Source organism: Mastigoproctus giganteus, chromosome 1 (genome assembly GCF_048544385.1).
Source record: "Mastigoproctus giganteus isolate SK-2022 chromosome 1, ASM4854438v1, whole genome shotgun sequence".
Classification (NCBI taxonomy): domain Eukaryota; kingdom Metazoa; phylum Arthropoda; class Arachnida; order Uropygi; family Thelyphonidae; genus Mastigoproctus; species Mastigoproctus giganteus.
Window position 1 is genome coordinate 5,444,772 of NC_143575.1, and position 24,640 is coordinate 5,469,411.

The following is a 24,640-nucleotide window of genomic DNA, read 5'->3' on the forward strand; positions in this document are numbered from 1 at the left end:
TGAAGTATCCACATGGGAACCATTTGTAACACACAGGATGTTCAAATGGTTTGTAATTTCATGCTAAGCATTTTTTAGCATTTGGGGTATCACAGAAGCAGTTGCATCAGTGATTTACTTTCCAAGGTTATCCAGATCCTTCACATAACCCCACAGAAAAGTCCAGTGAGGTTATATCTGGTGAGCAAGAGGGCCAGGGAATTGGTCCTCTCTGCCTAATCCATTAATATGGAAAATGCTCACTGAGAATTTGTCACACAGTCATCTTGCTGAAACAATGTTTGGTTAATGTTTTGCCATCTGGCAAAACATTAACCAAACATTGTTTCTTGATACTTACTGCAGCCAATTTAATCAGTAAGTCACAAGGTTCTGTTCGCAATCACCTGGTTATGGGGAAAGGGTGTACCGCACGTTCCATTTTGGGAAATTCCGTTCACGCTGACTAAAGACCTGAGAGGTTTTGATGTCCCATATCCTGCAGTTTGGCAGTTGACCTTATTGGACTGGTGGAAGGTGGACTCATCACTAAAAACAACTTTATTCAGTAAGTCATTATCATCATTTTCAATCTGATTGAGCATATCCACAGCAAATGTTCTCTGACATAGTGGATTGTCATGTTTCAGTGCTTGCACAAGCTGGATTTTGTATGCATGAAGTTTCAGGTAGTAGCGGAGAATCTTGTGAATGGTTGATTGGGCCATTTCTAGTTCTCTGCTAGCATGATGGATAGATTTCCTTAGGCTGTGTGTAAAATTTTCATGAATGCACTCAACATTCTTGATACTTACTGCAGCCCAATCTGCACCCTTCTTATTCAGGACACTGCCATTTCCCTTAAAGTGTTCTTTGGAACTGGTGGAAGGTGGACTCATCACTAAAAACAACTTTATTCAGTAAGTCATTATCATCATTTTCAATCTTTTTATCCACTTAATTAGACTTAATTATCCACTTAATAGACTTACCTCACCTCCATATTTCTGCAGTACCACCTTCGCACTCTAAGTAAAGATTTAAATTTGGCAAACCCCCACACACTTTCCTTTGATCTGTGAAATGTCTCTTTACCCCCAAGGTGACATTGGAGGGCTGTTTTTCAGGGATTTTTTTAACATTCATTCTGTTGAAATAGCAGAGATCTAAATTTATAATGCATATATGTCATACATTTGGTTTCTTGAAACCAAAATGCATTTTGAACTTTTTCAACATCTGTAAATCTCTCCATTTTAATCTTAATTATTGCAGTCCCCTAGTGATAAACACCACAAGTTGTAGTTTAAAAGTGTTCAGTGGGCGATGTCCATTAAATTGAGGTTTACTATACTTTTGAATTCAGTATAGAGTTTAGTAAGCTTTTGACACAGTCCCATATAAATGTGTTTTGTGTAAATTGGAGCATTATAACATTCTAGATAATTTATTAGGTGGATAAAAGGGTGTTTAAATGGTAGAAGGCACACAGTGTTAAAAATGGTGACCATTCTGCATTTGCACCAGCAAAAAAGCGGAGCTCTGCAGGGTTCACGGCTATGTTCCTTTTTCTTTTTGTTATAAATGTTCTTGTTTATACTCTTGCACAACCACCAGGTCAGTGGAATTTACACTAAATTACCAATACCAACATTAACCGTATTTAGCAGTCACGGACTTGAACCTCGGTCCACTCAAAGAGCATGTGCCACTGCACTCTCACTCCTGACCATTCGGTAATATTGATGAAGGTATTGTAAGCTTGATGACTGAGTTTTCTGATGATACAAAAGTGGACAATGTGGATAACGGTATGAACAAGGTATGCTATTTCAACAAGACTTACTTAATTAGTTAATTTGCAAAATGGCAATTAAGGTACAAAATTGATAAGTGTAGGTTCTGTTCACAGCAATAATCTTAGGGTATGTTATTACTTGGAAATTAACAACCTCATAGTTGAAGATAAAGATTTAGAGGCAATGATTAAATATAGTGTGAAGTTAGTAGCACATAAACTACCAGTACGGAACACAGGGATTTCTATCATTGACATACAAGAATTTTGCACTAGGGACAAAGAAGTGATTATTTTTCCATTGGTTTGGCAACAGCTTGAGTGCTCCAGACAGAATTGGAAACCACATTTTAATTATAAGTAAGAGAAATATTATTCAGCATTTAGAAAAAGTAAAGTATCTGATTAATGAAGCAAAGTTAGCAGAAAAATAGTTGGGAAAAACAGACTAGAATGAGCTGAATGCTGCTTGGAGCTGGGAAGCTAGGCAGGATCAAGAAAAGGTTGTATGGAATGCTGAATTTGATATATGAATTGTGCTTTTGTTGAGTATGCCCTCATCTTCATTGAGGAGAAGGTTAAAAGGCAAGATATTAGTATACCTTTAAATATTAGAGTATATTATGTAAATCTTTGGAATCTATATATCTATCAACTGGGGCTCAAGAGTAGTTACCTCAATGAATGCATTACGTATCTCTCCAGATTTTGTCACAGCTATTTCTTGTTCACAGTCCTACAGCTTTCCTTTTCACACACCATTCACAGTTTGTTTAGGTATCTTAACATTCCCCCCACTATTCTTGTATCATTAATCAGTGTTATTTATTTTACTTTTCTGAACACAGAATGATGATCATCTTGATATTTGTATTATGTCTTTTCCTGCATTTACCCACATTTATGCAAGGTTGTGGACCTATTAGAAAGGTTACATAGAAAAGCATTGAGATTACTTATGGATGAAAATAGTTATTTATTTTAGAGGAGAGACTCAAGTCCTAAAAAAATTTAATTGTTTTGTATTCTGTGTCATTTTTCTGATGCAAGTTATTTGGTAATAAGAATGACAATCTGTATAACTCAAGAGAAAGTTCAGTTGGTAATACTGTATGTTGTTGCAAAGTCAGCAGGATGCCTGTGAAAAATTCCATTCCATGATCCTAAAAGCCATGTTCATTGGGCATTTACTACTACATTTTAAGGATACTGCAAGTGCAGCAGACAATCCGTGCCCAGAATGCCTAAAACATTTACAGTCCTAAATTGTTTGGCAAATATGTGAACAGGCCACATCAATTTATTCAAAGTGTTGCTTAAAAGATAAGAGTTAGTTATGGGTTTGTTAATAGTGCTTTCAAAGATATATATTTCATCCCTATAATTTATACATATTTCAAAAACTACACAATGATGACAATGATAGAAGAGTTGAATTTTGCAGGAAAATATTGTTAGTGAAGTCATGTCATAGACCTGGTCTATTATTTCTGACATCTGTTTCTGTTATATCACATGTTTCTACACGAATAGCCCTAATACACAATTAGACATAATACACAATGGTACTGAAGCAATGGGAATCTCCATTGTTGGAAGATATATATATATATATATATATATATATATCTGATAATTAAAATAAATATGATATTTAAAATAAAAACATCAGCCAGTAGTACGGCAATAATGCAGAGCGAAACGAAACGCAAAATAATATAAAATAAACAAACAGGGAAGGGAAGTAGAGATAATAGGACAAAAAGGTAGTCGATAATCCCCTGTATAATTTAGTCAATTAAGTCATTAAACCCAATTAATAAAATGATATAAATTTAAAATAATGCCAATTATAAATAATTTAGCGGTACCCCCCTCGAAGGTACCAGTTCCAAAAGACGTGAAATATCACCAAAAAGGGGTTAAAGAAACTACCAAAAACTAAAATATCAAAATGATAGACTGACCATCGACAGAGGACCACGAGGCCAATAATGGTCATGGAATCGCTGCATTTCAATCGTCATACAAATCATCGCAAAGGCAGAAATATCGAAGAACCAAACCACCCCTCCATTCTCCGATAGATCAACCAATGCAGAGGATTTGCATGGCGGTGGTCCTTATGCAGCGAAAAATAATCTATAGAACAGACAGCACTCTTGATCAGAGCCACACCACTGACATAATGCAAGCTTAACCAGCTTATATAATAGAAAGGAAAAGAATAGATGGCGGCACAGGCGCTGCTTATTTAGCATATCAACCCACTACTACCACTAATTTATATTATGTGAAGTAAAAGTTAGGCAAAAGTAATAAAAATAAATAAATATGGCTATGTAGCTATCATTAGAGGCAGCAAATGCACATCCTCCACATGATGCCTAATTATATCTGATAATTAAAATAAATATGATATTTAAAATAAAAACATCAGCCAGTAGTACGGCAATAATGCAGAGCGAAACGAAACGCAAAATAATATAAAATAAACAAACAGGGAAGGGAAGTAGAGATAATAGGACAAAAAGGTAGTCGATAATCCCCTGTATAATTTAGTTAATTAAGTCATTAAACCCAATTAATAAAATTATATAAATTTAAAATAATGCCAATTATAAATAATTTAGCAGTACCCCCCTTGAAGGTACCAGTTCCAAAAGACGTGAAATATCACCAAAAAAGGGTTAAAGAAACTACCAAATATTTAAAATAAAAACATCAGCCAGTAGTACGGCAATACTGACCATCATGCCCCATATCGACAGAGGGCCACGAGGCCAATAATGGTCATGGAATCGCTGCATTTCAATCGTCATACAAATCATCGCAAAGGCAGAAATATCGAAGAACCAAACCACCCCTCCATTCTCCGATAGATCAACCAATGCAGAGGATTTGCATGGCGGTGGTCCTTATGCAGCGAAAAATAATCTATAGAACAGACAGCACTCTTGATCAGAGCCACACCACTGACATAATGCAAGCTTAACCAGCTTATATAATAGAAAGGAAAAGAATAGATGGCGGCACAGGCGCTGCTTATTTAGCATATCAACCCACTACTACCACTAATTTATATTATGTGAAGTAAAAGTTAGGCAAAAGTAATAAAAATAAATAAATATGGCTATGTAGCTATCATTAGAGGCAGCAAATGCACATCCTCCACATGATGCCTAATTATATCTGATAATTAAAATAAATATGATATTTAAAATAAAAACATGAGCCAGTAGTACGGCAATAATGCAGAGCGAAACGAAACGCAAAATAATATAAAATAAACAAACAGGGAAGGGAAGTAGAGATAATAGGACAAAAAGGTAGTCGATAATCCCCTGTATAATTTAGTCAATTAAGTCATTAAACCCAATTAATAAAATGATATAAATTTAAAATAATGCCAATTATAAATAATTTAGCGGTACCCCCCTCGAAGGTACCAGTTCCAAAAGACGTGAAAATGGTCAGTCTATCATTTTGATATTTTAGTTTTTGGTAGTTTCTTTAACCCTTTTTTGGTGATATTTCACGTCTTTTGGAACTGGTACCTTCGAGGGGGGGGGTACCGCTAAATTATTTATAATTGGCATTATTTTAAATTTATATCATTTTATTAATTGGGTTTAATGACTTAATTGACTAAATTATACAGGGGATTATCGACTACCTTTTTGTCCTATTATCTCTACTTCCCTTCCCTGTTTGTTTATTTTATATTATTTTGCGTTTCGTTTCGCTCTGCATTATTGCCGTACTACTGGCTGATGTTGTTATTTTAAATATCATATTTATTTTAATTATCAGATATAATTAGGCATCATGTGGAGGATGTGCATTTGCTGCCTCTAATGATAGCTACATAGCCATATTTATTTATTTTTATTACTTTTGCCTAACTTTTACTTCACATAATATAAATTAGTGGTAGTAGTGGGTTGATATGCTAAATAAGCAGCGCCTGTGCCGCCATCTATTCTTTTCCTTTCTATTATATAAGCTGGTTAAGCTTGCATTATGTCAGTGGTGTGGCTCTGATCAAGAGTGCTGTCTGTTCTATAGATTATTTTTCGCTGCATAAGGACCACCGCCATGCAAATCCTCTGCATTGGTTGATCTATCGGAGAATGGAGGGGTGGTTTGGTTCTTCGATATTTCTGCCTTTGCGATGATTTGTATGACGATTGAAATGCAGCGATTCCATGACCATTATTGGCCTCGTGGTCCTCTGTCGATGGTCAGTCTATCATTTTGATATTTTAGTTTTTGGTAGTTTCTTTAACCCTTTTTTGGTGATATTTCACGTCTTTTGGAACTGGTACCTTTGAGGGGGGTACCGCTAAATTATTTATAATTGGCATTATTTTAAATTTATATCATTTTATTAATTGGGTTTAATGACTTAATTGACTAAATTATACAGGGGATTATCGACTACCTTTTTGTCCTATTATCTCTACTTCCCTTCCCTGTTTGTTTATTTTATATTATTTTGCGTTTCGTTTCGCTCTGCATTATTGCCGTACTACTGGCTGATGTTTTTATTTTAAATATCATATTTATTTTAATTATCAGATATAATTAGGCATCATGTGGAGGATGTGCATTTGCTGCCTCTAATGATAGCTACATAGCCATATTTATTTATTTTTATTACTTTTGCCTAACTTTTACTTCACATAATATATATATATATATATATATATATATACACCCATTTTCAGACTTAACTGTGGATTATAGCATGTGTTGGCATTCATGAACAAATGTCTATAGGTTCATACTTTTTTTATGAATTTTTTATTGTTGACCTGCATCTGATTAATATTTTGCAGGTGTGTGTTTTGAAAAATTATAGTACTAAAATGGCTTTAGCAGCTAGACAACATTTCAGGTAGTATTTTTGGTTCCAATAAGTTATTGTAAATATAAAACTAAGTAAATTTCAATATAACAGTGAATTTTTGTAAATAGGATTAATATTAAATTTTTGTATAATGGACTTTTGTAACATCCAGTATAAGTAATGTCATTTGCACCACAAAAACATGATGCATTCAATCAGTGCAAGTGCATTCATTCAGCTTGGAAAATTTTAGATGTGAAAATTTATGTAGGAATGCACAGTCAGTCCTTGAAGATGTTTAGGAGGTAAGTTAGAAGTGTTATAAATGAAATAATAAGGTAAATAATATTAGAGGTTCTCTTTGACAGCATGGTAATCTCTTGTCACTTGTTTGGAGAAGTCTAGGTTCAATTCCCATTAATTCCCTGCACAACATGCAAACCAGTCTCTGAATGCACATTTCTACAGACATAATACACAATGTAGTCTAAGTCATTAACACATCTAAAAACCAAACATAACCAACATAAAATTATAGGAAGAGAGTTACCATTAAGTATTTTTTTTTTTTTTTTTAAATCTGGATGCCAAGATTTCTAACTGTATAGCTAATTAAAAGCATCAGTAATATAGAGTTACCACTAGAGTTATTTTTAGCATACTTTTCAAAAATCAAAAATTATGCTAAAATTTACTTGATCTGTTACAGATGTCAGCTGCCAATTGCATAGATAAATCAGAGCTTCCAGACTTTGATGATACCACAGGATTACTACCAAAAGATGATGATGATGGTGAGTGCTAATAGCAATGTGATAGTAAGAATGAAGGAACATGGTTAAAAATATCTGTTTAATAATATAGAAGTCATTCAACAAGCTTTTTGGATGTCATTATAATGGCTATCTGTGTATATTTTTCTTGTACAATATTTGTATGTCTGGTTGTACATGGTATGCACATTGAAATGCAACAACTTTGAAGCATTATAATTTTTTATGTATGAAGATGAGAATGTTGAACCTTGTACTCATAACATATTTTATATCTAAGTTTCTCACCTAAAATACTTCTGTATTTCAGGTTGGATTGTGACAAACATTTGTCTGTGTATCTAGATGTGCTTCAACTGTTAGGGGCTTTACAGCTTGAGGACTGTCAGCCCATCTCCTTGTTACTGAAATCTCTGCTTAATTCCCCCCCCCATTTAGGTTATATGTAGTGAAAAATATAATCCTCAAAGGTGCAGAACATGGAAGAACTGAACGAGTGTAACACAGTAGTCATGGCCTTTGTACTTCATGCTACAATTGGTGCACATGTTTGTGTACAGTAATGTGCCAGTATGCCAAATATAATGTAACTGTTTCCTGTGATTATGTCCATATTTTTCAAGAATATGCAATGCAAATACTAGACTATGCACATCATTTTTCAGTAAAAATACAGGGTGGAACTAGGAAACAGGAGATTTTAAAAACTCAGTAATTAAATAAAGAATTTGTTTTTGTCAGATTACAAATGTGCCATCTTAATGTATATGGCATGCTGTTTATTTTTTTAAAATTATAGCCTAGAGGTAACTTCTGTCTCTGCAGAAGCATTCTTCTAATGTTCATATTTCCCATGATGTGGCATAGCATCTCCAAAGAAAACCTGGTAGTTTTCCCACAAATTCTTTCTTTCAGCTCTTCAGCTTTGTGGGCAATGAGAGCACACCTTGCTTTTTAAGTGCACCCATAAAAACAAGTCACATGCAGACAAGTCTGGGGACCTTGGAGGCCAAGAAATGTCACCATTCCTGCATATGATGTGGTTATGAAAAAGCAGTTATACAGCATCCATTGACACCCTGGGGGTATGAGATGTCATGCCATATTTTTGAAACTGGTTATGAGCAAACTGGTTATTGATTATTTAGATTATAATGAATCATTTGATTATTTCAATTATTGAAATCTTTCAGTTACTAATCATTCAATTATATCTATCACTGGTTGAAACCAGTTGGCCTCATTAACTGAGAAAATCTAGTACTAGTTTGTCAATCAAAAAAAGTTGTGATCATGTATGTTAGCATAATGACTTAATGTCAAAAGGGGACAAAGGGGTGCTCTTACCAAGATAGGCTTAAGTTCTGCAAATTGCAGCACCTGGAGACTAGGTACATGCGAGGTGATCTGATTGAGGTGTATAAGGCCTTGAACAGGTTGAGCAAGCTCAATGCTGATGGAATTCTTACTCTTGCTCAGATTAAGAACCTGAATGGGCATAGATTCAAATTGAGGAAAGACAGTTGTAGAATAGATTTGTGGAAATTTGCATTTAGCCAGCGGGTAGTTGATTGGTGGAACAATAGACTTCCATCTTTTGTTGTGGAAGTTAATAGCTTAAATAAATTTAAGGCCGAGCTGGACAAGCATTTGGAGTGAAATGGGAGGTGTGTGTTTTTTTTTTTTTTTTTTTTTTGGCTGATGCTGCATAAGCTTGCTTTCTTGTATTGTATGCCGCTTCTAATGTCACAATTTTTATCTTTACATTATCATCTGTCTATTTACATTATCTGCCATCTGTCGTGGAAGTTGATAGCTTAAATAAATTCAAGGAAGAATTGGACAAACTTTTAGAGAGAATGAATGTGTGAAATGGGATATTTTTTTTGGCTGATGCTGTATAAGCTTGCTTTCTTGCATCATATGCCTCTGCTAATGCTAATTGCAAAAAAAAAAAAGTACCGATAATGCTGTGGATGACATTGCACACCACACTGTTACCTGGTCATTGTTGTGCCGTGGTTGCTGGTGGAATTGTTAAGGGTTTTCTTGTGGCCAATAATAAAAGTTTTGTTTATTCACAAAACCATTTAGATTAAAATGAGCTTTATCAGACATTTGTAGATTGTGGATAAAGTCTTTGTTGTGATCCATTTGAGTTAGCATTTCTTGACAAAAAATTTTACGGGTAAGGAGATCACAGTGTTTTAATTCTTGTTGTACCCGTACCTTGTGTGGATGAAAATTTAAGTTCTGATGCAATATTTGTTCTACACTCCTATTGGATGAGTTCAGCAATAGTGCATGCTGACGTGCAGACCACTTGAGACTCCATATGAGAGCACTCCTGAAAGCTGTGATGTATGGGTGCTTCTTATCCACCCGAAAGCTTCTTTTTTGAAAGCTGAACCAGTTTCATCAAAATTCTTTCCCATGTTTTAATGGCATGAACAGATAGTACAGGATCTTGCTGCTTAAGCTTAAAGTGAACATGAAATAAATGTTGAGCAGCCTTACAAATGTCATTGCTTTTGTGAAATACCTTATGGCAAAAGCACATTATGCACTACTTACTCTTCCATGGTTACTAAATAGCATGATGTGGTTGAGTATGTCTGTGATGCAGTCCTCCCCACCACACTGGTACCCAGAAAACCACTTAAAATCTCCTATTTCTCTTACTCTACCCTATATATGGAGGTCATTTACAAGTAAATCTGTTGATTAGCTGCAGTTTCACCAGTTAGTCTACAGATCAGCAATTTAGTTATGGAAACTTTCAAACTTGAAGTCCTCCCCTAATTCACCCTTCCCTATTATTCTATGGGAGAAATATATAGATAATATATTCACCATTCTTTCCCAAGAGGATTAAACTACATTTTAAGTTTATCTCAGTGAATGTTCCAATTTTCCAAAATTTACAAAAGATTGAGAATGATCATGAGAATGAATTTATAGCGTTTAGAATAATCATGCCCTGCCCTTCCTTGGTGTAATGGTAAAGAAGGTCCTTTTTTTTTTTTTTTTATGAAAACCCCAAACACGAAAGGTATCAAAACCTACAGTACTTAGTACCGTGCATGGGTTGAAGGAGAAGTATGGGGGGGGGATGCCAGAAACTTTTCTCTAGAGACTAAACATGGGTTTCACCACTTCAAGCCTCCAATAAGCAAAGTAGTGGTATTTCACAGGTTGATGAAAGTCATCTACCACCTACAGGGCTTAACAACTTCAGTATATTGTAAACCAATGTGTATGAGGTGATATACTAATTGCAATTCATGTCATCCCCCCCACACATACACACCTACGCCACAGCAGCACTATTTGCACATTCGTGGACATAGCATGGTCACATCGTAAATCAGAATATCCCTACAGAGATGCGACTTTCCTGAAGAAAAGTTAAATTATTTGGAGTTGCTTTTAACCCAGAAACATGTGAATGTTGATTTTTCCCGTTACATACTCTTTCATTGGACTTGAACCACACTTCTGGTATGGTTCACATTCATTACCCAGAGGTTTCTCAGGGTATTGCTAGGATTTTGAACAGTTAACAGTATTAACAGTGTGTAGGTTCCTAGTAAGAAACTGCAATCAGTATATCGCCCTTTGAAAACCTCTGTACCATTTATGCAGAGGAGTGGAGTATTTTATAGTATACCATGTAAAACTATAATACGAGCTATATTGGTGAAGCTATCCATTATCTGGAGGAATGCTTGAAAGACCACATTACATCCATTGAGAATGCTGATTTTAACCAATGAAGTAGCTGTGCACTATTGGCAGGAGGGACGTGACCCCCCCAGCCAAATGATAATCAAATTATTGATAGTGCATGAGATTTCCAGATTGGTCACTCGTTGGAATCTGCCCACATATGCATCACTTGACACACTTTAAACAGAAATGATATGTAAACACATCTCATCGTTGAATCTGTAATGCTGCGTAAGATGGATGAAGTTGTCCCCTGGTTTTCTCTTCCCATTCCTCTCCTTCATTTGAGTAAGTTGTGAGCAACTAGAGGTTATGCTAACCTCAGGACAGTTGGGAATTACTCTTTCCTTTCCTTCCCTCCACTTTTATTCTGTGAAACTCCTTTTTTTCTTTTTTTTTTTAATGTATTTATACTCACTGCCTCCTTGTAAATGTTGATAATTGATAATTTTGATAATTTATTAATCCCTATTTTGTGTTACAATTGTTGGGAGATAACAGCAAGAAGGGAGGGAGAACACATAAGCCAGAGGCTTTTTAGGGGTTGTTCCCTTTGAAAAAGATAACAATAAAACCAGATACACCATGAATGGGACATGTTTCTACATTCCATTACAGAGAATTTCTACATTCCATTACAGTAAACTGTCTCGTGGCTAACAACATTACTTATAATTACATTGCCAGTACTTTTACAATAACAAGTACGAAAGAAAAAATGATGAAATAATTGCGTAGAGTGTTACAAGCTTTTTGACAGCTATTCCTTCAACTTGTTTACACAATTTCCAAACTGGTATGCATTGTGGAAAGTTCAGGAGTTGAGTGGAAGGTGATTTAGATCAGACCTCCCTGGTGATGTGTTCAGTCAGGAGCTTCTTGAACTTGTTTAGTGAAATGGCATTTTTGATGTTTTCAGGAAGATTATTCCAGGTTTTTGCGCCTCTGTATTTTATATTTTTTTGGCCTATGGCTTTTCTGAAAAGCGGAACCTTCAGGTTCGCTTCATTTCTTAAATTATATCTTATTCCTTCTTCTTCTATTGTTATAAAAAAGGATCTGAAGAGAGGAGGAAAGTTTGGTGTTTTCAAAGCATTGTAGACAAAGACCGCTTCAGCTTTTTGTATCAGTTGGTAGATGCTTAAGAGTCTCGCTTCCTTATATCTCGAATATCCTTATATCTTATGTTCTAGTTGATAAAAGCAACATACAAATGCCAAAGGCTCCTGTGTTTCTGTATTTTATTTTGTTATATTTTTAATGCTTTTACAGCATATTTTAAACATTTTATAGTAATACTTTATTGTATATTTAATCAAAATTATTTAGATTTTATTTGTATATTTTTAGTAACAAATAAATATATTCTGTAATCTAGTTGAAGCAGTCAAAAATTAATCCTGTACAAGTGTGGTTGCTAACAGAGATCAGTATGCAGCTCTACGTTTCCAAAGACACTTTTAAAAGCTTTCATTGAAGCTAATAAATAAATCACAAAAGTTTTTGATGATGACAAGAGAGATTTATATTGGAAGCTCATGCCAGCTCATATTTACTTTTCTATGGAAGAGGAAAAGTTCTGGATTTGATACTTTTTTCAAACTTTCTTTTTAATAAAGCTTGTTTGAATAACCATACGTGCTGTACAGTCACAAAAGAGGTTAGGCAGGCAAAGACAGATTACGAGAAATCTTTTGGCAAAGGATGCAAAGAAAAACAGCAAAGAGTTCTTTACTTATGTAAACTCTAGAAGGAAGGGGGTGAATCAGATTGGTCCACTTAACTATATTGATGATCCTGCTCAAGTAGCTGATAAACTGAATGAGTATTTTGCATCTACATTCACACATGAGGGGTTATTCAAGGAGGGGAATGCCAGAAGTTTATCAAACTCTAACAGGGAGACAAGTGATTTTGTAATAACTGAGAGCAAAGTGGGGGAGAAATTGTTTTGAAGTTAAACATAAAAAAGGCACCTGGGGCAGATGGAATCTATCCAGTTATAATGAAGGAGGCAGCAAGGGAAGTAAGCAAACCCTTAGCCATAATTATGAGAGCATCCTTAGAATCCGGGGAGGTCCCCATGGACTGGAGATGTGCAAATGTATCCTCAATTCACAAATAAAAGGGTGACACAAATAATTATAGACCTGTTAGTTTAACTTCTGTTCAATGGAAAATAATGGGGTTACTGGTTAGAGGGGTGATACAGGGATCACCTAGACAAGACAGAAGTAATAGTTCAGACACAGCATAGGGTTGTAAAGGGGAAGTCTTGTCTGACCTATTTGATTGGATACTACGATGTGGTCACAAAGGAACTGGATGCTAAAAATAATTTTGATATCATATACTGGATTTCAGAAAAGCCTTTTGATACTGTTGCACATGGAAAACTGCTGTACAAAATGGAGCGGTATGGCATTAAGGGCAAGTTACTGCAATGGATAAAGGGATGGTTGAGTGGGAGATGGCAGGGAGTGGTAATAAATGGACACCGCTTTACGTGGACTAATGTTAATATAATGTTATCAGCGCTGAACTCCCAGGGTTCAGTGCTGGGCCCATTGTTGTTTTGTGAATTTATCAGTGATATCGATAAAAGTATATCAGGCTTAATGTCCAAGTTTGCAGATGATACAAATGTTGGCAGGGTAGTTATTGACAGTAAAGACAGTAAGTATGCTACTGCAACAGGATCTGGAAAAGTTAGGCAGATGGACTGAGAAGTGGCAACTGAAGTTTAACATTGACAAATGCAAGGTACTCCATATGGGTAGCAGTAACCCTAGAGAAATGTACGAACTGTGTAGTACTACACTCAGGGAGGTGGAGAATGACCTGGGAGTAATTGTGCAGTCAGATATGAAGTTCTCTGAGCACTGCAGATGGGCTGCCAGAGCAGGTTATGGAGTTTTGTCAATGATATATAGGAATTTTGCTAGCAGAGACAAGAAGATGATTATCCCTTTGTATAAGGCAATGGTCAAACCACACCTTGAGTACTGTATACACTTCTGGAGGCCTCATTTTAGGAAGGATATAGAGTTGCTAGAACTAGTACAGAGAAGGGCAACAAGATCGGTGAGAGGAACAAAGGGGGCGCTTACAAAGTAAGGCTTAAATTCTGCAAGTTGCAGCATCTGGAGACTAGGCACCTGCAAGGTGATCTGATCGAGGTGTATAAGGCCTGGAATGGTTTGAGCAGGCTCAATGCTGGCAGGATACTTCTGCTTACTCAAATTAAGAACCTGAGGGGGCATAGATTCAAATTGAGGAAAAATAGTTGTAGAATAGATGTGCGGAAGTTTGCCTTTAGCCAGCGGGTAGTTTATTGTTGGAACAGACTTCCATCTGTTGTTGTGGTAGTTGATAGCCTTAAATAAATTTAACGCTGAACTAGATAAACATTTGGAGTGACCGAATGGGTGAAATTGGATTTTTTTTTTTGGCTGATGCTGTATAAGCTTGCTTTCTTGCATCATATGCCTCAACTAATGCTAATGCCAAATCTTATTTTCCCAATTTTTATGTAATGATTTACCCATATTATAGCATAGGAAAGTTATTTTAGAACATGGTTTCAGTTAGGACATTTAGAATATACTCCATTCCCTTTTTTGTATGCATTATTAAGTTCAATTTAAATGAAGTCTAATTACACAGGATTATCTACAAATGCATCCCTTACATAAATCAGGGTTACAGTAATAAATATAAAATTAATTTCTTGCATTTAAATGCAAATCAGTGTTTCCATCATTGCTTTTAGACTAAATGAAAACATTTGTAAATAGTAGTGTCTTAGTTAAGAATTAATACCATTTTCAAGAATGAATACACATAAAGATGGACATCAGTAGGTATCACCTACTGTTAGCTCAAACTACTCAAGCTTTACTTAATAAAAATTTTTTAATTAATTTCATCTGTCCATCTCCATTGTTGTCTTCTGGGTTTTCTTTTAGCTTTTAGTTTTCTTTTTAGATCGTGGTCATGTCTAACTCTGGGAAACCTTATCTCTTCCCTACTGTAAACTTTAGTATCCCTTGTCACCATCATCTAGTCTGTAACACCATCCAAAAAGTAGTAGTATCCAAGTGCAACTTTTAATACTCCCAGTTCCATTATAACCATTATGAAATAATGAGGTTAGATATGTGGAGCAGTATGCATATACAATCGAACTTCCCCATAACGAATTCGATAAATCCAGCAAAAAAATTCGTTATACAGAGAATATCTTTTTTATTAGAAATTGTTATCTAATTAGAAAATGAAAACAAATCTACATTTATTTTTAATGTATTTTATTTCAAAAACACTTATTTAAATTACGTTTACACACTTTTCGCCGGTAAGTATCACAAATTAAACAAAATCTGTAATTTTAATTTGCACAGTACAATTAAAAAATGTCTGATTCTCAAAGAAAACCTCACATTTGTTCAGATCATTAAAAACATTATCAGGAACATTTTCACAAAACTGTAGACCCATACGAACCATTTTAAAAGCTTTAATCATTTCTTCGCGAGTTGGCTTTTCTACGGGTTGTTCTGATGTGTCTTCAGCATCATCGTTAATTTCTTCGTGATCGTGGTCATGTCTAACACTGTTCGGCAGTATTTCATCTTCATTTGGATGTTCTGGTGTAGTCAGATCTTGATCTATGTAAACATAACTATCCAGTGTTATTTCATTTTCCATGTTTCCGGACGATTCTAATAATGTCCAAAAGTTTTTCAGTTGTGAAAGGGCCAGTTCATCTTGTTTGTCCAGTTGTTGTTCGACTTCTGTATTCAATGCAAATCCCGCTTTCAAAAAACAATTTTGAGTAGTATTCAGCGACATCGTTTGTCCAAACTTTTGTCAGTTCAGAGATGCAATCTCTAAGGTTAATTGTAACCTCCAAGTTTCTATTTTCTGATAATGCATTGACAATCTTCATTATTATTCTCTTTCGATAATGAAATTTTAAATTTTTAATAATGCCTTGGTCCATTGGCTGGAGTTTTGACGTCACGTTTGGTGGTAAAAAAAACAATTTCGGACTTCTAAGTTTGGCAGAAATACTGGCAGAATGTGCTGGACAGTTGTCAACATGATTTCCTTTTTTCTTTTGTTATACGCTTGTCTAGTTTTAATATCCATTCTTCAAAAATATCATTTGTCAACCATGCTTTTTTATTAAAGGTGTAGTCAACTTCCAAAGATTTTGTGCCTCTAAAACATTTTGGGTTTTTTGATATTCCGATGACTAAAAAGTCTTAATTTTTCACTTCCTGTCATATTTGCTCCAACTAGCATAGTGATTGTTTCTTTTCTTTGTTTTCCACCAAAACATTTATCATCCTTAAAAGCAAATGTTCTATTCGGTAAACATTTAAAGAATAAGCCCATTTCGTCAGCATTAAAAACATCCTTACGCTCATATTCTTCCAAAATCTTCTTTAAGGTATTGTTCCTCCAAATGTTGCAGTCTTCTTCGCTTACACTAACACTTTCTCCACAAATAACCTTTTCCTCAATTCTGTGGCGCTTCTTAAATTTATCTAGCCACCCAGTGCTCGCATTAAATTCTGTATGTCCAAGGGACTGTGCAAATTTCAGAGCTTGTTGCTTAATTATTAGGCCCGATATTGGTATATTCTTTTCACGTATAATTTTGCACCCATTTTAGAACAGCTTTATCAACATCTTCGTATATACACAACTTAATTCGCTTCTTGTCTGCTCCTCCTTCAATTGCATTTAAAATTGATTCTCGATTTTTTAAAATCTTAGATGAACTGCTTGCAGGTATGCTTTATTTCTCCGCAACATCTTTTTTCTTAAAACCCTGGTCAGTATCATAACAGTCTTTGCTTTATCATTAATACTTAAACACTTTCTCTTTAACATTGTTTCCACAAATGTAAAAATTACTGGACTGCAACTCTTGCCGATACATACACCGCAAACTTCGCTGCGCTGTCCATATAGTGAATTGTTAGTACCGCCTACTCAATGATGTTCGCTTGCCAATTCAACAGTATCATGCGACCTTTCCTATCAATCACTTTGAAGAAATATACGACTTTGTGAATTTCTTTTATTCTGCTTTCATTCATATATACATGAAAGAAAATTTATGATTAATGAATGCTGTATGTTACTTTTCAGAAAAAAAAAAAATACAAGAGCATATAGCCTATGTGATTGATGACGAACAAAATTAAAAAAAAAAATTCATGAAAACCATCTACTGGGAGTCCAGTTAGATGAGAACGGACATATCATATAATCATTGACAGGAAGGTCACGTGGTACAGTTGAGGTGAGAAGCAAATATCACTCAGTAGGCATTACTAAAAACCGTCTATGGTAGCATTCTATGTATTGCTGCCGCAGCACGCTAAAGCTTTACCGCAGCGAATTTCATTTTCTCCTGAGCCAACATCAATTTACAAATCTACCCTATTTATTGTAAAGTTTGCGACCACTTTTAAGAAAACCCATTTGGTTTAATAACTAACAAAAATGAAACAAAGACTCTCTTATGGGCGTCAATGGCCACATGTGTTCACTAAAAGCATGATTATTTAATTCTAGATGCTAATGCACAATTCGGAGGGAAGGGGGCCGTATATTTGAGTGGCTGTTTAGCAGTAAATGCTTGAAAATCTTCAAAAATGCTTTTACTAATTTTGTATAAATATAGTGCAAATGCATCAAGAATACATAGCTGTATCTGAATAAATCAGATTATTAATAAAACGGCATCGTTTTAAGTTATATCTCATATTGTGAATACCTTCACAACGAGTTGCCATGATATTGCACTACTTCGAATAAGTAACGCTTCACCTAAGGAGAAGACTAATGTTACTTATTCTCAAATGGATACCACCACCCAGACGGCACCGTTTCAGGGCTATTTGGCGCTTCTTCGGTGGGTGGGTAGGTACCCGAGTGATGCAATGATGGCAAAACAGTTATGAAGTATAACTCCACAATATGAGAGATGCCTGATGGTGTATCATGTATTTAGACTCAAGCGTTTAGGGCATAAGCCTCAAGCTATGAAGGAGTCTAGACTATGTATAAATATAGTGCAAATGCATCAAGAATACATAGCTGTATCTGAATAAATCAGATTATTAATAAAACGGCATCGTTTTAAGTTATATCTCATATTGTGAATACCTTCACAACGAGTTGCCATGATATTGCACTACTTCGAATAAGTAACGCTTCACCTAAGGAGAAGACTAATGTTACTTATTCTCAAATGGATACCACCACCCAGACGGCACCGTTTCAGGGCTATTTGGCCCTTCTTCGGTGGGTGGGCAGGTACCCGAGTGATGCAATGATGGCAAAACAGTTATGAAGTATAACTCCACAATATGAGAGATGCCTGATGGTGTATCATGTATTTAGACTCAAGCGTTTAGGGCATAAGCCTCAAGCTATGAAGGAGTCTAGACTATGTATAAATATAGTGCAAATGCATCAAGAATACATAGCTGTATCTGAATAAATCAGATTATTAATAAAACGGCATCGTTTTAAGTTATATCTCATATTGTGAATACCTTCACAACGAGTTGCCATGATATTGCACTACTTCGAATAAGTAACGCTTCACCTAAGGAGAAGACTAATGTTACTTATTCTCAAATGGATACCACCACCCAGACGGCACCGTTTCAGGGCTATTTGGCCCTTCTTCGGTGGGTGGGTAGGTACCCGAGTGATGCAATGATGGCAAAACAGTTATGAAGTATAACTCCACAATATGAGAGATGCCTGATGGTGTATCATGTATTTAGACTCAAGCGTTTAGGGCATAAGCCTCAAGCTATGAAGGAGTCTAGACCATGTATAAATATAGTGCAAATGCATCAAGAATACATAGCTGTATCTGAATAAATCAGATTATTAATAAAACGGCATCGTTTTAAGTTATATCTCATATTGTGAATACCTTCACAACGAGTTGCCATGATATTGCACTACTTCGAATAAGTAACGCTTCACCTAAGGAGAAGACTAATGTTACTTATTCTCAAATGGATACCACCACCCAGACGGCACCGTTTCAGGGCTATTTGGCCCTTCTTCGGTGGGTGGGTAGGTACCCGAGTGATGCAATGATGGCAAAACAGTTATGAAGTATAACTCCACAATATGAGAGATGCCTGATGGTGTATCATGTATTTAGACTCAAGCGTTTAGGGCATAAGCCTCAAGCTATGAAGGAGTCTAGACTATGTATAAATATAAATAATGGATACCACCACCTAGGAGTCTAGACTATGTATAAATATAAATAATGGATACCACCACCCAGACGGCACCTGAAACGGTGCCGTCTGGGTGGTGGTATCCATTTGAGAATAAGTAACATTAGTCTTCTCCTTAGGTGAAGCGTTACTTATTCGAAGTAGTGCAATATCATGGCAACTCGTTGTGAAGGTATTCACAATATGAGATATAACTTAAAACGATGCCGTTTTATTAATAATCTGATTTATTCAGATACAGCTATGTATTCTTGATGCATTTGCACTATATTTATACATAGTCTAGACTCCTTCATAGCTTGAGGCTTATGCCCTAAACGCTTGAGTCTAAATACATGATACACCATCAGGCATCTCTCATATTGTGGAGTTATACTTCATAACTGTTTTGCCATCATTGCATCACTCGGGTACCTACCCACCCACCGAAGAAGGGCCAAATAGCCCTGAAACGGTGCCGTCTGGGTGGTGGTATCCATTTGAGAATAAGTAACATTAGTCTTCTCCTTAGGTGAAGCGTTACTTATTCGAAGTAGTGCAATATCATGGCAACTCGTTGTGAAGGTATTCACAATATGAGATATAACTTAAAACGATGCCGTTTTATTAATAATCTGATTTATTCAGATACAGCTATGTATTCTTGATGCATTTGCACTATATTTATACATAGTCTAGACTCCTTCATAGCTTGAGGCTTATGCCCTAAACGCTTGAGTCTTTTACTAATTTTTTAAAAAATTTGTTATAGAGTGACTAACACTTCGCTATATGGGGTTAATTTTACATGTAATTTTGTTTCAAGGTGCAATGTTTTGCGAAAAATTTTTACTATAGAGAAATTCGTTAAATAGAAGTTCGTAATAGAGAAGTTCCACTGTATATATATTTTGTCTTTTACTTCTCTTTCTTTCTCGAATATTTATAAACTGTGAATTGAAGCTAAATTTTGTGACAGAAGAATGCACTTAGCATATCATCATCATCAGCCATTTTCAATCCACTGCAGGATGACGGCCTCTCTAGCAACTTTCCAGTTCCTTCTTTTTTGTGCAGTGGCCAGCCATTTACTACTCACAAACTTGTGAATTTCATCTCTCCATCTCCATTGTTGTCTTCCAGATTTTCTTCTAGCTCCTCTTGGGTACCATTCTGTTATTTTCTTAGTCCATCTGTCATCATGTTTTCGAGCTATATGCCCTGCCAAAGTCCATTTCAGTTCTTTAGTTTTGATAAGAATGTCCTTTACTTGAGTTTGCTCCCTAATCCATGTGTTTCTTTTCTTATCTAACAGTCTGATTCTTAATATAATTCATTCCATTCTTCGTTGTGTAGTTCTCAGCTTCTCTTCCATTCTTTTGGTGAGTGCCCAAGTTTCACTTCCATATGTCATGGTGGGGAGTGTACATTGGTTTATTATTTTACATTTCAGACAAATTGGGATATTGTTCCTCAGTATGTGACTATATTTCCTGAATGCAATCCATCCAAAATTTATTCTTCTCTTGATTTCCAGCCATTTATCATTATTACAGCTAATGACTTGTCCCAGATAAGTATATGAATCCACCTTTTCAATTACTGTTTCTTCAATGATTATATCGCTTTCTGTGGCATACTTGTTCATCATTACTTTTGTTTTAGTCGTATTCATCGTTAGTCCAAAATTCTTACTAACTCTGCATAATTGATTAAGATTTTCCTCTAATTCTTTGGGACCATGGCTTATGATCACAATGTCTTCTGCAAATCGTAAATGGTTTAGGTACTCTCCATTCACATTGACTCCTTTCTGGGACCAGTCTAATCTTCTGAAAGCGTCCTCAAGGGCAGCAGTAAACAACTTTGGAGATATTTTGTCTCCTTGTCGAACTCCTTTCTCAATTTTCAATTTGCTACTGTCTAGTCTAATAAAGGGGGTAGCATTCTCATATATTTTCTTCAAAATCATGATATATGGGGTATCTACGCCTTGTCTTTCCGTGCCCGAAACATTGCCTTATGCTGTATGGAGTTAAATGCCATTTCATAATCCACACAAAGCATAATGGTGTTTTATATTCATTAGCTTTCTCCATTAGCTGTGATATTACGTGAAGGTGATCCATAGTTGGGAATCCTGTCCTAAAGCCAGCTTGCTCTTTTGGTTGATTCTCATCAAGTATTCTTTCTAATCTGTTAGTAATGACCCTTGTGAACAACTTGTAGATGTGGGACAACAAGCTAATTGGTCTATAATTTACAATTTATGATTTATCTCCTTTCTTATGCAGCAAAATTATGATTGCATTATTCCACTCCTTAGGCATCACACCTTTCCTAATGTATTTTATGAAAAATCTTGCTAGCTTCTGTCTCATGTCTCTTCCTCCCATTTTTAATAACTCTACAATAACTTCATCTTTACCCAGGGCTTTCTGATTCTTCATTTTCTTCAATCAAAAACAAAAGAGCTATAAAGCCCAATATGTCCTATTATTATTAATCTTAAATTATAAGAGAAAACTTCGTACCTTTATTGTAGGACTGTAATTCTCTCAACACTCAATTGTGTATAAATGTATTCTTATGTGAATTTGCGCAGTATGTTAATTAAATCAATTTATGATTTTTAAAAAAACTACATATTAAAATCATCATGTATTCAATACTCATATCCAACCCAGCACACCGAGAAGATTTGTGGAAAGTCGACAGCCATCAACCCCCCCCTAACCAACCAATAATGTATGCTAATATGAGAATTGAAATCGTCTTGATAATCTTGATGCCACAAAATAAATATACATCAATTTACATATAATAATTATTTAAAATTGTCTAAAACTTTCTGAAAATCTGGTTACCATGAGATAACTATACATCAATTTACAAATAAACTTTAAAATTGTCTAAAACTTCCTTTAAGGGACTAACTTATTCAGATCATTTCCGTGTTCACAAGAAGTCAAAAGTGGATTGTGAATGATATCCCCCCTTTGTTTTATACAAACTTTTTCGTAACCTATCACGAGATTATTTATGCTGACCAATGTATGAACTACTGTTTATACATGTGCGATAGAGTCCATGAATCCAAGATATTGTAAGGTCTGCGTACATTTATAGAGTTAGGATTTAATCTCATTTCCAATATGATTAAAGAGGCCTGTGCGCTCTAGATTCAGTATTATTATTGTGGATTATTGCATGACACAGAGCGAAATGGAGTCAGAATAAATAATGACAAATTTAAATATTAATTGGAAAACACACATATTAAATTAAATGTATACAAAAGCTTTTGGTTAGTTTGTTAACTTTCATCCGTCAAACTGACAGTTAAGAGTGTGGAACATGAGGGCGTGTACTGCCAGTCATGTATATGGACGGCGTGATGTGATGGTTAATTGTTGGATGTTGAAGCCTGTGGCTGTGACGCATGTGAATGTTGCCAATGTTTGTCATTCATCAAAATGGTTGCTTCAATGATAGGGTGGACACAACATCCACTGCTCCTGTTGACTGAGGTATTAGAGCATGTAATGTTCAACAACTCCAACCAGGTGCGTCGCCAGTAGTGGCGGGACCTATCTACAATCACGACATTGTGATGTGGGTCAATGTTGTGGTGGGTTGGACGAGAAGTGTTCGGCAATGGCCGAGTGTTCTATGTCCGTTAAGCGGATGGCTCCTTCGTGTTCCGAAAGATGTTTTCCGAGCTGTCTCCCAGTTTCCCCAATGTAGCAGCTAGTGCAGTCACAGCAAGAGATGCAGTAGACTAGACCACTTTGTATTAAGGTGGGAACCGGTGTTTTCACTTTAGAGATGAGGGATCGTAACTTTCTCCCTGGCAGTGGTACACATTTTATCCCATGTGATTTTAGGACCCTAGAAACCTGTTGTGATAGGTTTGGGTAGTATGGGATAAAGGTACTTGCGGTTGAGTCATTACCTTGGATGTTCCTGTTGGTCGCTATGTTGTCATGTGTGTGTAGGTCACACCTGTCAAGGATACTCATGGGATAGCCACACCTCGAAAGATCCGCCTTGACAAGTTTAATTAATATTAAACTTGTCATTTTTTATTCTGTCTCCATTTCGCTCTGTCACTCAATAATTCACAATAATAACTCATTTCCAATGTGTCTGCAATTAAGAACTTAAAGTATTCCTGCTGAGTATTCAAGACCTTCGACTCATCAAAAAGGAACACGTGCCCATCATTAATAGCATGAAACGCTAGTTCTGAGGCACCTGTCTTACATGCCGTAACAGATGCCGCATGCTGTTGTATCCTCATCGAAAGTGGATTCTGGGTCTGGACAATATAGGCTGAACTGCACCCGCCACAATTAATATTGTGTGCTTCCATGGTTGTAATGGTATCAACCCTTCTACGCTTCAGAACAGCTTGCAGTTTACTCATGGGTTGTGGAACTATTTTAAATTCAGTGTTCCTGAAAATGTTAATGAATTGTCTGTACTCATGGGTTGTGGAACTATTTTAAATTCAATGTTCCTGAAAATGTTAATGAATTGTCTGTACCAATGCTGTATATAGGGAACTTTAATAAAATATTTCTGATCTGATCAGTTATTTGTTGTACCTGTCTCCATTTTATATTTTGCCTGTTGACTAATTTTCATGATGGTACCCAATGTGTACCCCCTTTTTAAAAATCTTTTTGTAAGTTCCATAAGTTCATCTAACAAGCATTCCTAAGTAGAACTGTATCTATATGCATTGTAAAATTGGGTAAAAATGGATGGTAGCTGGAACATTATAGGAATTTTCCGGTATTCATTAGTTTTCTATAAATTTTAAATTGTATGTTCTCGTTAACCCTGATTACAGTAAAATTTAGAAAATTGAACATAAGTGTGGTATGTATTTTATTAACAGTACTGTTAATAAAATACATACCAGACTTAAGTTAACTTTAGAAAAGGAAATCCCACAGAAAAAAACTATAAATTTTCTAAATTTTATTCTAACCAGGGTTAACGAGAACATACAATATAAAATTTATAGAAGACCGACAAATAAGTTAGTCTCTCAAAGGAAGTTTTAGACAGTTTTAAAGTTTAAATTATTTGTAAATTGATGTATAGTTATCTTGTGGTAACCAGATTTTAAGGAAGTTTTAGGCAATGTTAAAGTTTAAATTTTGTCTGTAAATTGATGTATATTTATTTCGTGGTGTCAAGATTATCAAGACGATTTCAGATCTTATTA

The 24,640-nt window shown here is 35.5% G+C and overlaps 1 protein-coding gene across 2 annotated transcripts in view; it reads left to right on the top strand.

Moving 5' to 3' along the window:
* Positions 1 to 24,640, top strand: part of pea (ATP-dependent RNA helicase pea) — a 358,942-nt gene that overhangs the window by 128,427 nt on the left and 205,875 nt on the right. For both annotated transcript variants that reach the window (XM_090371271.1, XM_090371265.1), the window contains exon 11: positions 7,339 to 7,423. In XM_090371271.1, coding sequence (XP_090227397.1) covers positions 7,339 to 7,423 — 85 coding nt within the window. The remainder of the gene's footprint in view (positions 1 to 7,338; positions 7,424 to 24,640) is intronic.